Consider the following 15,700-nt stretch of genomic DNA (forward strand, 5'->3'; position numbering starts at 1 on the left):
CTGGAGATACAGAGAGCGAAACCGTACGCTGCGTTTGATGTTCGGTTTCAGATACATATACAATGCTGGCGCTCAGTCACTTTGCTCACACTGTTGCTACCCACGGCCTGAGGCTTGTGGTCAGAAATAGCACACATGCGCAAACTCCCAGCTTGTGTTCAGGAGGATATATTATTCCGGAATAAGGACTACCCTTGGTTCCCTCATCATGATAGCGCACAAGGACGTCTCCTGCGACATACACTTTTCGGCTGCCCCAGATCACTGCCTAAACCACCTTGACCCTAAGTAGCACATAGCTGTTTTAAGGGGTAACGACCGTGCGTGGTTAGTCTTATGTGACCTAGCATGTCAAGCAAGGATCCCTCGCTGCTTTCACTGGGGAAACTCGCTCAAAGCAGCAGCCCCCTCGCCCACATCTGCATGGCTCGGAGGCTTTCCTCTCGGCCTAATTCTCTAGTTAGGCCGCTTGCGCCGACTTCGGTTCTGACTGCCGCTGTCTGGAGCGCGCAGAAAGGAATCTCCAGCATCTCCTTGCCTCTGCCGCGAGAAAGGCAAGACAGGCAGGCAGGGACCGTCCTGGGCTTGTCCACCAGCCTTTCATTTCCTGATCCGGGCTCTGCCAACCGCGTAGCAATTGGCCCTGCCGGTCAGGTGGTGGGGGTGGCACTGGTTTGTGTGTGTGTGTGTGTGTGTTTGCGCGCGCGCGTGTTCCAGGCTCTTGGGGTGGGAATTGGAAAGGAAGGGGGGAGCGGAGGCCCAAACTTTGGCAGCAGGCGCTTGACAACAGCAGCAAGGGGGGTTGGAGGAGGAGGAGGAGGAGGGAGGGAGGGAAGGAAGGAAAGAGGGAGGGAGGGAAGGAAGGAAGAAGGGGGAGGAGGGGAGGGGCCTCCTCGAGCCCAGAAAAACGACAACGCGAGAAAAATTAGTATTTTTGCACTTCACAAATTAATGACCATGAGTTCGTTTTTGATAAACTCCAACTACATCGAGCCCAAATTCCCTCCTTGCGAGGAATATTCGCAGCTCGGCGGCGGCGGCGGCGGGAGCAGCTACCACCACCACCACCAGAACCAGCCCCACCATCAGCAGCCCCATCACCACCACCCTCAACCGCAGCAGCACCTGCGCCAGCAGCACCACCAGGCTCACCCCGGCCAGCCTCTCCCCGATTACTACCAGCGGCCGAGCAGGGAGCCCGGATACCAGCCGCCAGCGCCGCCGCCGCCTCCTCCGCCTCCTCCTCCCGAGGCGCTGTACCCCGCGCAGCCACCCCACCACTACCCGGAGTCGCCTTATAGCTACAGCAGCCTCAGCGCCACTCCGGGCCAGGAGCAGCCGCCTCCCGGAGCCTCGCCGCCACCGCCTCCGCCGCCGCCCCTGCCTCCTCCTCCGCCACCCCCGCCACCGCCCGCTCCACAGACTCCCGCGCGGAAGGGCCACCATGCCCCGAGCCAGCCCTTGCTCCAAGGCCACGTCCCGCCACCGCCTCAGCCCCTCCAGCGCCATTGCGAAGCAGCGGCGGCGGCGACAGCGCCCGGGGGAATCCCTGCCTGCCCGCTCTTGCCGGACAAGAGCCTGCCGGGCCTGAAAGGCAAGGAGCCGGTGGTGTACCCTTGGATGAAGAAGGTCCACGTTAACACGGGTGAGTTGACCACCTTCTTCCAAGGGGAGCCGGGATGGCTTGTATGTGTTTGTGTGCGTGGCGAGGTGGAGGAGGCTGGGCTAGGCTGGACTCCGAGGTTGTGTGCATATACGTGTGTGTGTGTGTGTGCTGGCGCATTTCCTAATTTTAAAAAAGCGCGCACGCACACGTGAGAAGCCTTTTGTACTCGGGGCCCTTTATCAAGAGATTTACGAGACGCCAAACTGTTAGGGCAGTAATTATAGTCCCCATAAATTTAATCGCCCTGCCTGTGGCTCTGGGCCACGTCTCTTTGAAGCTTTTCTTGAACCCAAATGCCCGTCACCATTTTTTATGGCTCCCCAATTGTCTCCTATTGTCACGAGCCTGTGAACCATTTTCTTCCCCGCTTCTGTGGCTAATCTAAACCCAGTGTCGAGTTATTATATAATAATGATAATGTTCCGTTGCCTTCTTCTCCTTTGTGTCCGTGCGTGTGTGTGTGCGTGTGTGTGCGCGCCTGTGTACGCTCAGTCAACCCCAATTACACTGGAGGCGAGCCCAAAAGGTCTCGAACTGCCTACACCAGACAGCAAGTCCTGGAGCTGGAGAAGGAGTTCCATTTTAATCGCTACCTGACCAGGAGGCGACGCATCGAGATCGCGCACACGCTCTGCCTCTCCGAGCGCCAGGTCAAGATTTGGTTTCAGAACAGGAGGATGAAGTGGAAGAAGGACCACAAGCTGCCCAACACCAAGATGCGCTCCTCCAACCCCTCCAGTCTTAGCCAGCAAGCCAAAGCGTCAGCACAGCACCATCAGACACCACCGCCCAGGGGTAGGGCGACCCCAAACTCAGCAGCGCTCTGATGGCCCGACAGACGCAGGGACACCCTAACCGTTCACACGTCCCGCTCCTGCCTGATTTAATTTGCCATAGGGACTATATTAAGGGGCATAAATGCAGAACAAGAACCAGTCACAGGGCACGTGTGTTTAAACCAAAAACCAAAACCAAACACCTTGGACAAAGTGTTCACCTTCTGTAAATATGACCTTTCCATTCCCACCATGTTTCGTTTTTTAATTTATTTATGGAAATACGGTCCACCTGCAGCATCATTAAAGAGTTGAGGATGGATCCTGTACCTAAGAAGGACCCTTTGCAGATATGTTTTAAGGTGTCAACATATGTTAATAAGTGACTTTGTGACATGTGTGTGTGTAAATCATAGACTTTGTCTTGTTTCGTGGAACATTCGTGGACTCTCAATTGCAGACAGAAGCAAAGCCATCTTTTGACGTGGAAGTATTTTGGAAGTTGGAGCGGGGACGATGCCCAGAGACCCCAGCACCCTCCAGCCCTTACCGACCAAGAAAGTATGTTTTCTGTGTAATAAGAACAAAAAAGTGTAGTCTCTGCTGTAGTCGTGATACATTATCCTCCCCCGACGGTGCATTTGTTACTTTTTTATAAAAAAAGAAAGAAAAAGAAAAGTACACCAATATTGCTATAAAAGCTATTTCTGTCTTCGTGTCTTGCCATAGTCAAACGTCCGTGTACAGTTTGTGAAATCTATGTGTACACATTTGTGAATGTGTGATGTATATATAATGTCCAGTGCTGGTAATAAAATAAAATAAAACAAAACCACACCTTTCTGTACAAAAATAAAACTTAAGGCACTAGACACACCGTGAGAAGCGTGCATTTGCCTAGAATGTGACTTTGTTGACATAAACATGAAAACTCTCGAGGATGTCATGTGTACATGCTGTTCAACCCATTCCTTAGGAGAGGCCGAGTACCTGCATTATAGTCGAATGAGTTTTATTAAGGAGTAACGTTTCTCCTTCCCAAACACCCTTACCACTTTATGTGTAAGGAAGTCACATCGTTTTCGATGACGCTGGCTTCCACATAGGACCATAGACCAAAGCTCCTATGGAAACCAGAGAGTTAGGAGTAATTCCCATTGAAACAGGTTGCCGGGGGGGTGTCCTTGTAGATGGGCTGAATAGGCTGCCATCCAAATACCCAGTTTTAAGTGAGTTGTGGATCGGCCTGCGCAGCCTGCCCATCTCCCTAAGGAGGCGCTTCGGCTTAGCCACTCCTTCTACAGGATACAGTCCACTGTGTGTAGAACAAGAAAGGCGTCCACCCCACCCCCCAAATTCTCATTCATGACATGTGTCCTCTGCCTACACCATTGGGGAAATATAGCTCTTTCCCGCCTTGCGTGAAGAGAAACGGGGCTAATCCAGTAGAATGAAGGGAATAATAACAGTAATAGTAACACCGCACTATCAATGCTTAAACATATTGCAGCTTCAGTAGTGACCCCTTGGTTTATTCCAGCCGCAGCAACTTTCCACAGGGGGGAAGAGGGTCGAGATGCAATGGCCCACCGCTCTTTGGCGTGGGAACAAACCGGAAGCGTTAAAGCCGCATACCCAAAACATTATGGTAAAGCCAGATGATGCCCTTGACATGGAGGTTCATTGGTGGTGGTGGTGGGGGGTGTCTTCTGAACAACTTAACCAACCCATGCAATAAGTACAGGTGAAAGTTGCTAGTTTAACTCTACACCCCCATTGATGTTTACTCCGAGGCAAGTCCCACTGTTGCACAGTGAGGCTTATTTCCAGGTAAGTGTGTCTAGGATTGCACTCTTATAAGTAGCAATTCTTCAATCTCCCCCTGGAGAGTGGAATACAGTTCTGGGCCCTTTCTAATATCCAGAACTATAATCCGATGCTGGTTTATATTGGAGACTTAAATGGCTCATTGAGTCCAAAAGCCTGTAGACAGCTCAGACAGAACTGCCGTGGAAGCATAAGCAGATAGTTTAAATGTATCCTTCGTCCATTGGGCTGGGAAGGGTGACATCGCCATTTGAAAAGTTATGGTCTCACTTGCCGTGCAGAAGAGAAGTAAACATTGCTGTGAATAATCTGGAAGTGTGCGTCGAACTGAACTACCCCAAAGGACTTCCTTTCTTATTTACTATATCCTTGAAGTGCCCTGTCCCGCATGTTTGTTTGTTTGTTGTTAAGAAATAAAAGAGAATAGGCTGGAAAACAATATCGCCCCCTCTCCTCCCTGTTAACATGGACCTCTAAAGTCTTTGTTTGGTCTGCCCTGGAGAATTCTCTTCTGCTAAATCCACTGACGCTCGAAAATCAAGAGGAGTGTCCCAAAACTGTTAAATCAATGATTAGTATTGAAGTATGATTGCGGATCTTCCCTGACTTCCGTAGTCTTACGCTTGGATCACCCCCCTTTCCCTCCCCCTCTTTCTCCATTGTGGGGGGGGGGGGAGAGCCCGAAATGAAATCACGCTGAAAATAGCAATTTTACTAGGAATCATTAATCACCTCCTACAATAAATACTTCTTTGTAATTCAACAGCGATTCTGAAAGGCATTCTCTTGGAAAAAGGTCTGAGAAGACACGAAGGATTTTCCTGGGGAAAATGGGTTCATGTAGAAAGACACAGTCGCTTGGCTGTGCCATGAAAATGTATACTTTCTGGGTGGAGAACCGAACGAAGACTGGAAAATGCACGTGGCAGATCACCATCATTCAAGGTAATGTTTTTGTTTGATTTTTGGGGTTGTTTTTTTGTTTATGCCTTTCCCCTTGAAAACGCAGTGCGCTTCACTGTGATGTGTAGGTGTCGATTTTTTAATTTTTTTTAGCTTGGCTGCCATAATCGATGTAACAATAAGTTCGAAAACTACACCCGACCATTGTCCTGGTTTGTGCGAGGGCAATGGGGAGAGTTCACCGAAAGGACAAATTTTCTATCCCATTAATTGTTTTTTTAAGAGAAGCAGACTGACCCATCAAACCCTTGACCTTTAAAGGCAGGATTCTTTCTAGCTGCTGGACCTTAATCTGCTCCTCTTGCCCTGTTTCACACACACACACACACACACACACACACACACACACACTTATTGCATATTACCAAAGAAAGCTGCTCTGGATCCTAAAGGTGGAAGCGCCTTCATGTTTCAGACAGAGTATATGCAAATGCCAGTCCTTGAAACAGTCGGGCGTAAAGGTCTAAGCTCTAAGGGGTCCCAACCACAAACAAGCAAAGGAGGAGGGCTAGAATTGTGTTGCTTGCCTTTTCCTCCCACTCAGAGATGTGGCATGCACTCAGAGATGTGGCATGCACGGCGCAGGTTTGTTTGTTTGCGTTTTTATTTTATTGCTGCCTTTGGGATTCACCCATGGCCACCATCCAATGCTGAAGAGGGATTGCCACGTGGATTCCTGGAGAAGGGACTGGCCATTTTGGGTTGCAGCAGCTACAGGACGAGATGGGTTTGCGTATGTAAGGGAACGAGAAGGGAGGAAGGCCCAGACTGGGATTTGGCTGGTTTCCATCTCATGCTGTCTAGATTTTCCCCAATTTTGTAAGCAGAAGGGTGTGTGTGTACGTGGTGCTGTGTAGGGTTAGAGGATTGCGAAGGACCGTTTCGTCTCTCTCTCTCCCCCCCCCGCCCGCCCCCAATACACACAACCCATCTTCAAACTTCAGGCTCATATTTGCTAACTTTGAGCGTGTGAAATGATCGCCGCAGGCCTCCAGACGATTCTACAAGCTCCAACACTCCTGGTCCAAGTCTTTCATGCCCAACAGATGCTACAGAACTAGCTTGAAACTCTGCTCCCCCCCTACTTTCCTTTTAAGAGAAGTGCCCCTCGGTTTGCTTAGCTTGTTCACTACAGAAATATACAGATCAATATCTTGGTGACACCATTTCACCGGGCAACCTCAGCGTGAACCGACCGGGAAGACCAATAAACAAGAACTGCGAGGTTTTGGATGTGATTTATAGTATGCGGAGAAGAGACATTAAAAAAAAAAAAGACAGACAGAAAGAGAAAGTTTCAGAAAGAGAAAGTAGTGTTTTTTCCCTACACTTCCATTACAAGAGAGACAGATGGACACCTAAGACAGAAGTGCTACTCTCCGGGCAGAGACAATCTCTGACGCGCAGGCTTGGCTAGGTTGAGAAGGAGGAGTAGGTGTGAAGATATTGTTCTTGCCCTGCTTTGAGGGAAATGTTAGCTTTGCAGTTCTGCTAATTGCCAGCTCCCTCCAGAGCAGTTTAATTTACTCACTCCTTTGGCCATGCTGCGGCCCAGGAGGATTAGTTCTCTTAACTTCATACTTTGACCCCATTTGAGCTCATTGGTGCTTTTGCCTGCTTCATGAATAATAAGCAGTAGTCCCCCCCCCCGTTTAAAAGCACATATTACCCCCCTTCAAGAATCCTGAAAGCTGTCGTTTACCCCTCCAGAGAACTACAGTTCCCAGCACCTTTAACAAATTATGGTTCCAAGGATTCTTGGGGGAAGCGGGGATGTGCTTTAATTATATGATGCTCAGGCAACTGTAAGTTAGGCGCGTTGAAATCTGGGTTGAATCCAACCTAAGGTACCTGCACTTGGATGCCATTGAAATCGATGCGACAAGTCAGACATTAAGCCTGCAAGCCTAACCCCACTTACCTGGAAGCCACCCTCCTTGCATGCAGTGGGGCTTGCTTCTGAGTAGACGTGGCCAGGATTGCTCTGCTAATGCCTGAAACCGGTGGGCCCTAAATGCAACTAGCTCCTTCTAGATTAAACCCACCGCGCCTAAAGTGCTCGCCAGTCCTCACTGCATCTCATCCAGTCGTTTCCGCCTGCCTCGCTTCCTTTCTGGAACTGGCCAAGGTGTGAAACACCTTTGTCTCCCAGGACTGGGTGGCAACACTCCTGCTGACCTCAGAAGAATCAAGTTGTCACCCCATCCGACCAGTTCAAAGGGAATATTGACTAAATAGGGTTCTGGCCCACGCCGTGGCCGTTCTCTTAGCGACTCGCCTGCCTGACATCCCTATCGCCTGGACTTTTTATCAGGCGGTCCCTGTTGTGATGAAAGGCGTGGGTTCCAAATCATGTCTGCTGCCCCAACTTGCTGCCACTGACAATAAAAAGTCGAATTCAAATGACTGATTCGGGGGCTCGGCCGCTTCATTCTGCCTGGGCCTGACAAGCCCCGCGTTATTAATGCCCAAACGATCTCCCCAGAAACTGAAAAGCTGTCAAAAACCGGCGAGATGATGAGGCCTAAATAAGCAGTAGAGAAGCACTGCGAGGGTAGATAAAGGTGTTGTGTCTGTTCTTCTCGGGTATTGAAATTTTAATCTGGCCGGGTTGGGGAGGGGAGGGTTGGGGGTGAGAGAGAGAGAAAGGATGGGATGTCACGTGACATTAAATAATTAATGCAGATCTTCACGAATGGATCTGTGACGGTCAGTTCTCACTAGTAGGAGTGATTCTTTCCGAAGTGAAAGGGAACTTCCTCTTTGACTTTCTTTTTTTTTAATATATACAAAAAAAAACCAAAAAACCAAAAAGCATGCCTACCTGGTTTATCTTTTGCAAGGCTCCTTAAACTCCTTAAGCGAGCAATAAGGGGGATGAGGTCGGTAAGTATGCGCAGGCCGGTCGTGTGCCTGGATTGCCTTTCATTGTTTGCACTTGCCTTCCTTTTTGATTGGGGAGCCTTGACTTAAGCGACGGGGAGATTTACGAAATGTTCCATCTTTGTTGCGAAGCTGCCTTGTGGTCGCATTATGCCTTTTTGGTGATTAAACCTAAAGCGAGGCGAGGCGATTTGATAACGTTCGAGTACTAATTCACACACTGTGGAAAGTTGCCACAGTGCGGGAGTCCTGGCTTTTTTGTGTGTGTGTTTCCCCCCCCCCCCCAATTTGCCAGGCGTTCATAAATCACCGGCTCGCAGAGCAGGGCCAAGAAGGGAAACCGGAGAGGCGGCGGCAGCAGCAAGCATTGTGAGGAAGGGAATAGAGGCAGGCGAGGCGAGGGGGGGGGGACGACAACAGAAGTCATGGACACATTTCTCTATGACTCATCATTAAGCAGCGCGATTTAGTACCCAGTTTAAAGCACCGCAATTAATAGCAGAGTTTTGTGATAAGGTTCCGCCCCCCCCTCAACTCATGGCGTTTTGTTAAGTGCTCCATTGCTACTTTCTAACTTTAAAGATGCCTAAAGGAGCAGCCCTCCCTCCCCCCCACCCCAAGAGGTCTCTAAAATATCATAACATGTAGTTTAATCGTCCCCAAATATACCACCAAAAGCTATTGAGTAGCACGATGCTGATTTAATAGTAAGCACATTAAGTGGTTCTGTATGCTACTGCTTTCGATTGTATTACAGTTTGCCACGCGATGGGCTGTTTAGGAAGTAGTTTGAACGTTAAACACCAAAGGAGTTTCCCAGAATAGAGAACTGGTAGGATAGAGAGCGAGCAAGAAATATTATTATATTATTATACCCTTAAATACTCCTTGGTATAGAAGCAGCTGTCTGGCAAAATCCACGGGCAGTTCCAGAAATCGAAGCATCTTACTAATGTGGGAGTGCAATAAAACCCCCAGTAAGCGATTCAGAGCTGCTCCTTTCTTTTGTCCTGCTAGATGCCTGCTTAGCACCAAATCTAAAATTACAATAGTCATTACCAAACGATCCAATTACCAAAAGCAAATTCTATCATGCCAAGTTCTCCCAAGATGAGATTTAAAACTTTTTTTTCCAAGCCTTCGATGACATTATTCCAAGAAACGGCACTAAGCAGTTATTAGCAGTCACTTTTGCTAGCCAGGCGAAGGAGAATCCAGCGGGACATTTAAAAGGGGGGGGGGAGGCCTGTCAGTGGATTGCGGAAAGCAGGGCGAAAATCTTATTGTTACTATAAATGATTAATAAATATATTTAAATAAAATTATTATTGCTTTGAGAAAGTCAATATCCTTATCTTCAGGCTACTTTTCTGCCAACGGACCAAAGAACAGCCATTTAAACCCACAACACACGTCTGTTTCCCCCGTTTCAACACTATTTTTATTGCTATTGTCCCTAGTCTGATTTTTAAGTCAATTGCAGCCAATGGGAGACAGTTCAGGGACGGCAGATCAGGCCCACAGATTCAAGTGTGCGCCTAGTTTGGACCGAAGTGTGCCTTGCATTTAAAGGAGAGAGTCACATTCTTATGCCATTAAACAGAGATGAACGTGGCCAGTTGTATTTAATGTCCTTACTTGATTAAATGATGCTAAACGAAGGCTTCCCAGAGGAATATGAAGCTTACATTTCATAAAAGAGGAATTATAAGATATTCACAGGGAGAATAGTTGTCTTCATAAGAAAGGAGCTTATCTTTCAATTTCATACACGATTGCAAAACGCAATATTTTTACATGTGTTTTTTTCTAAAAGAAAAAAATACGCAACTCAACAGCGTCCTTTTAATGATTATATACCCACCGAGGATCTGCTAAAACAACTCAGCAGCTGACCCACGTCTTGTCTCGAAAATAATGCTCATCCCCTATAGTTCTCTTATTTAGCTATTGCTTGTTCTTTATTTACAGCACTCCGGTGCACCGGAAAATACGGTTTAAAGACACCTACAATCTGGAAACAATTCTGCCCGGTGGTTGGAAACGCGAGGAGGTAAGAACCCTGTGGGTGGAAAGAGGGGGGGGGAAGAAAAAGAAAGGAATCTGTTGTCCAATTGTTTAAAATAGTTTCATATTGCAGAGAAGAGGATTCGGTTTGCTAGCGCTTGTTACAAAGGTTACTGTGAGCTTTGGGTTTGATAAATAGCTAAATCGGTTGGAATTTTCTGCACTGCGCCAATTCATCTTTCGTCGTCGGTGAATGCACGTCTTGTCAAACAAAGAAATACATAGAGCCTAAGTAAGAGCAATTCTTTGAGAGCCATTCAGAACAGGGAGGGTTGCATAGGGGCTGGAAAGACCTAGAGAAGCCAATGGAGTCTTTAATGAAAATGCATTTTGCTTATAAAATCCAGCTCTCTCAGGATAGGCTCGTGATTAAGAGCAGCTCTGCATTTAGGATAGCCTGCTTGTTGTTTGCTGTTCCGGATGGCTTTAGATTGTTTAGAACATGAGAACAAAAGTCACCTTTGCAACTTAGAATACCTGAGTATTCCCTATGGCTGCTAGCAACTACTACTAGGAATCAGTAATATCGTATCTGCTTTACCTGCTGTTGTAGTGAAATTTAAAATTTTCTCTAGGTGGCCTCGTTTACACCCAGCTGAAGGCAAACGAAATATATTCATTGGTGGCATCTATTCATTGAAAACTGCTCTTAATCCTGATAGAGGTGCCTTGCACTCTTCTCTCCTTTCAGTTCTTAAAATCGATGAAAACGCTTAAAACGCCACCATATGATTTTTTCCCCTTTTATTAGCCAGCGTTAGAAGACCAAGGGATCTGTAGAGCCGCTTGAATTTCCTGCTAGAATTACCTGCTTTTATGAGGCTGAATTACAATTAGTTTAGTTTACTACCTTTTAAACGGCAGGCATAAATTACAAGCCTACAAAGGCTTGTTGTGTTGATTTAGCAGCTTGTTGAAATTCTCCCTGCTAAAAGGCGCTGCAAGTGCCCCTTCCTGAGCCATTTCAAGACAAAATGTTGATTTAAAACTATCAACATTCCAGGGGGGGGGGAGGGCAAATTACTTTAAAATACAAAACACTTCCAAGTGTCTGAAATATAGCCTGACCGTATCTTCCCAGAAATAGCCTAGACTTTTCTAAGAATAGTATTCAATGCTTAAATATATATATTTTGCACTCGTCCCCATTTCTCTGATAAGGATGCATGAAATTTGGACAAACTTTAAAAGATAATAGATGTGATGCAGCGCAGCTGTCCTAGTACTTAAACGAAAAAGATAAAATTATTTAAGGGGGACCCAAAAACCCCCAACACCCCCCAAAACCTAGTGACATAAAAAACTCACACCAGGCTCTGATAATAACAGAGTCTCTATGAGAACGTCATTTCCTAGTTGTGATTACCTTGCTTTGCATTTTCAGACATAAACGTGACATAAAATATTCAGAGAAGTTCACTCGGTTTCTTCTCCGTGTACACAACATTTTAAGGTTAACGTTAATAATCAACATTCGTTTTGAATGAGGCGTATTGCGGAACGGGACTTTAAACTAAGCCCAAAACTCAATTCATCTAAAGCAAAAAGCACAAATCGTTTTATTTAATCTAAGCATGGATAGCGGAAGGGAAGTCCCACTTTCTTCGGAGGATTCTCTGCTCAGGATATTTACTTGGCAGAAAGTCCCACTGAAATCAATAGGACTTACCTCTGAGTAAATATGCTTAAGCCTTGCAGCTTTCAGATTCGTGGAGACTTTACAGCTTAGTTGCACTTGGATGCTAACCAATCATTTGAAAAACGACGTCCATTGATTTCAGCGCTCTCCCTCTCTCCCTCCAAGTAATTGTGTCTTGGATCTCGACCTCATCTCTACTCCGCACCTTCTTTCTTCCGCATGCATTCCACTGCTATGTGTGCAGAAAGAGGCGGGGCAGCCTAGCTCTGTTCCCTAAAATGAAATGTAGCGTTTTTAGCTCTCCCAAAAGCGTTCAGGTTTCCCAGTCCTCGAAGTAAGAGATGAAGGCAACGGAGAACCTCCGCGAGGAAGGCGAAATGGGTGGCGAGGCTGCTGCCTTCCTGTCCATTCGCATTTGTATTTCTCAAAATTCAAGATCTCTGAAGTTCGACCCAAGTAAAAGAATTCCAGGTCAGCTTTTTGGTGGGTTTTTGTTTTGAAAAGGAGAAATAATAAGCAGAGTTACCAGGACTCCAGTGAAGCAAGCTTGTCTCCTATAAAGCACAGCCTGAAGAATTAGCTCCTCATAAATCACCAAGAAGTTACTTTTCTTTAGGAGAAAAAAACACCCCACATATTCACTATCCATGCAATACGCACCGGAGTTAATAGTTCAACGGCAGATTTCACATTAACTTGATCGTTAAAACTAATACAGACCTACATAGCAAAGGGCCCTTTCCTTTTTTAAAAATAAGGAAAGGAAAGGGGGAAAGGATGTACTCATAGATGGCGTTAAGGCGTGGAAGTTGAATCTGCACCCCAGAGTTATGATTTATGGCTTTGTAGTTTCTATTTGGTAAAGTCATCTTTCTGCTTCTGACTCAAAGCAGTCGATAACGTTTTACTCGAGATTCAGGAAGATTTGCTGTGCCTCCCTCCCCCATCTGCTCCATTATCCATTAATTTTGGCTGCATTGTTGCTGAAGAAGTTCTGAAGGCCTCTTTTGACTGCGCTGAAGGCACTTTAGTTTAAATGCCTAGGAATCCATCTCTTGGATAAGGGTGCTCCCTGTTTAAAGTTTAGCATTTGTCAGTGGAACTATTAGTGATGGACGTGCCTATGACTATTCTACAAGTTTCCCTCGAATACTCCCCTCGCTTTCTTTTTTAAGGTTGCTTGTGGCCTAAGCTCTGCAAGTTCTAGTCCTATCAAGCGGTGTAATTTGGTTCCATTAAAGGCTATGTTCCGGGAAGGAAAATGTATAAAGGTAGCTTCGAAGTAATATATCTTTGGGCATTCTGCCACTGAGTTCAGTGGGAAGGAAGAAAGAAAGTTGCTTTCAGAAGAACTCTGAGCTTATGAAAACTCTGAGCCTAGAGAGCTTCTGGGTGACAAGGGGAGCTTTTTGTGTGAGCGCAGAAATCCCCGCATTTCCACTTAACACGGTTGTGGAACGAGATGAAGGTTACTAGTGTGGTTAAATCCACCGACCTCTTAAAAGTTAAGTTGCAGTCAAAGGAAGAGGACGGCTCATAATTTGATCAGAAGGCTGGCAGACGATACATTTCATCTGCTCACACATAGTAAATGGGGTTCTCTCCCCGCCCCGAGCCCTAATGCAAGTGATGAAAGAAATAGAATACAGTGAAACTTGCTTTAGAGTTGGTTGGAGGAACAGCTGAGAGGGATGTTACATAGGAAACCGGGCAAGAAATTCAGAACCACCATAGGTTAAGTGGGACCATAGTGCATTTAAGGTAGAAACGACGTTTGCCTTGTAAGACATGGTCACTTTGTTAGAGCACTATGTAGCTTGTGGAAACTGAACAGAAAGAAAAAGAGAGCTTTTAGATCTGCATACAAATGAAAGATTAATTCATTTCTGAGGCTCACTTCAGGGACCTGTGTGAGATCTCTCTCCCCCCCCCCCAATTCTTGCTTGCTTTTTCTTTTTTTTTTTTAAACCCTCCCTCTCCGGACAGTTAGATCATTATTCCGCGCTAAATATTTCATCGTTCCAGAACCCTATAATTTTGTACATCACTCAAGTACTTGCATAGGAAATACGTAAGCGCAGGTTGAAAGAGAAGGTCCCAACAGAGTTTGCAAAATGTAGATCCACCACAAAGCCAGCAGACGCCTTCCTCCTCCTCGTCGTCGTCCTCCTCCTAGGGTGTTAACAAGTGTAGAAGCCCACCAACTCTATACCAGAGGATCCTTGGGCCTTTTGTCAGGTAATTACGGGTCTTTGGGGTTCCTACAACTGCTCTGCTGTAACGTGGGTGTTCAGCAAGCTCCATTCAATAGAAGTACAGAGGAGCCCGTGGGATGGCGGATTACCCCCCCCCCCTTTAATACTGAAGGGCTTTTCCTTATGGAAATAGTGGCAGAAGTTCATCTCGGATGGAGCCAGCTGCCCTTTTTCCTCTAAGGGTCAGCGGAGAGTTTCTCCTTCAGAACGAGGCCAGTTGGTTAGCCTCAAAAAGTTATGGGTAATCACATGAGAGAGGGGGGGGGAATTGTTGATTCTTCCTATCTTCCGTCTGAAACGTATATAGAAAAATATTCGTGGGAGGAGTGGGATAAAAAAATAAAAGATAATCTGTGCCCCCCCCTTCTTGGCTAAAGCGTAAGGAGGGGTGAGAGAAGAAACAGAAAAGAAAGGAGGAGAAACACACACACACACACACACACACACACACACACACACGAAGCTTGCGCTTCCAACCCTTGTTCCTTCAGTGATTCCCTATTTCAAATAAAAGGATTTAAGTTGACGTATGACCACGTGAGCACATAATACAGCGCATTATTGTGGCATTTGGAGTGGAGACCCGGACTGGCTTCGCCCGTGATTACGTTTTTTCCGTTTCTGTTCAGAGCAAGAACTGCTTTCTATTATCCACCATCAGCGCCGCCGCCGCCACCGCCGCCTCCCCCCCCCCAAACTACCAACCCACCCGCTCACCCTCGGAGAGAGAGCTTCCACTTGGGCTACGGCGCTCGGTCCTTATGGAAAGGTTATCGCCGGACTGTTAGGACGCGATGCTTCGCTTAAAAAAAAAGAGAGGATGGATTTTATTTTAAGGTATTTCCGCCGATTGTTCCTTTACCGTGGGTGACTTATGGCTGGGCGAGGCAAAGGTCAGGAGAAAAAGCTTAAGGGTGTATATGGACACCAGGCAAGCCTCGTTTCCCCCTTTGTTTCCCTGGGCTTGTGGAAGGGGGGCGAGAGAGAGAGCTTTGCAACAAACAGATCAGAGAATATTTGCCCCCCCCCACTAAGGTTTTGGATTTCTGCGTGTTCTTGTGGCTGGGCTTTGTTGTGGCTTTTTGTTGTGGTCTGGATGCTTTAGTGGCCGTTGTTATTTAAATCGCCCAACAGAAGCAGGAGAGGACAGAGTCAAGGCTTTTGCTTGTCCTGTTTATTATATACCTCTGATGCTGATTTAAGTGTGTTTTGGGAAGCGTCACGCGACCCTGATCCGAGCCTTCTTTCTTTCTTTCTTTCTTTCTTTCTTTCTCTCTCTCTCTCTCTCTCTCTCTCTCTCTCTCTCTCTCTCTCTCTCTCTCTCCCCCCTCTCTCATTCTGGACCTTCAAATCGATGAGTATGCAATTCAGCTACCATTTTATTTATGCCGCTTACTGGTATTTTGTTGACTGGTGGCCCACTTAACGCGCGACTGGTGGGATCTTCACCATTCCAGGAGAAAGAAACCAGGCGGTTTTCCTGCTCTCCCTGCTCAATTTTCAAGCTGTTTCCCTGTCTTCTCTCTCTGTGAGAATGGAATAAAAGCATCCATCCATACCCCATAATAATCAATGGTAATATTGGAGCGGGGAGCTGTGGTTGGATTGAGCAAGGATCTGGAAA

The 15,700-nt window shown here is 46.7% G+C and overlaps 2 protein-coding genes across 6 annotated transcripts in view; both read left to right on the forward strand.

Annotated features, from left to right (window-relative positions):
* On the forward strand, window positions 1-10,168 carry HOXA4 (homeobox A4). Of its 2 annotated transcripts, XR_014540324.1 has the most exons (3): window positions 1-1,645; window positions 5,036-5,214; window positions 10,087-10,168. XR_014540324.1 is itself a non-coding variant. In XM_083578794.1 (2 exons), the coding sequence occupies exons 1-2, from the start codon at window positions 952-954 to the stop codon at window positions 2,491-2,493; spliced, it is 1,029 nt and encodes a 342-aa protein (XP_083434920.1). In that variant the 5' UTR covers window positions 854-951; the 3' UTR covers window positions 2,494-3,274. The 2 variants fall into 2 exon arrangements, 1 of the variants encoding a protein (XP_083434920.1); XM_083578794.1 differs by lacking the exons at window positions 5,036-5,214; window positions 10,087-10,168 and adding an exon at window positions 2,159-3,274 and having other exon boundaries at window positions 854-1,645.
* HOXA3 (homeobox A3) overlaps window positions 10,087-15,700 on the forward strand; it is an 18,569-nt gene continuing 12,955 nt past the window's right edge. The window contains exon 1 of one of the 4 annotated variants that reach the window (XM_083578809.1): window positions 10,087-10,168. The gene's annotated coding sequence lies outside the window, so the exon portion shown is untranslated. Of the gene's footprint in view, window positions 10,169-12,155; window positions 12,293-13,789; window positions 14,060-14,242; window positions 14,914-15,700 lie in introns of those variants that run through there. The other 3 variants (XM_083578813.1, XM_083578812.1, XM_083578810.1) reach the window with 3 other exon arrangements.

The sequence above is a fragment of the Podarcis filfolensis genome (genome assembly GCF_964270895.1).
Source record: "Podarcis filfolensis genome assembly, chromosome: 12".
NCBI classification, from domain to species: domain Eukaryota; kingdom Metazoa; phylum Chordata; class Lepidosauria; order Squamata; family Lacertidae; genus Podarcis; species Podarcis filfolensis.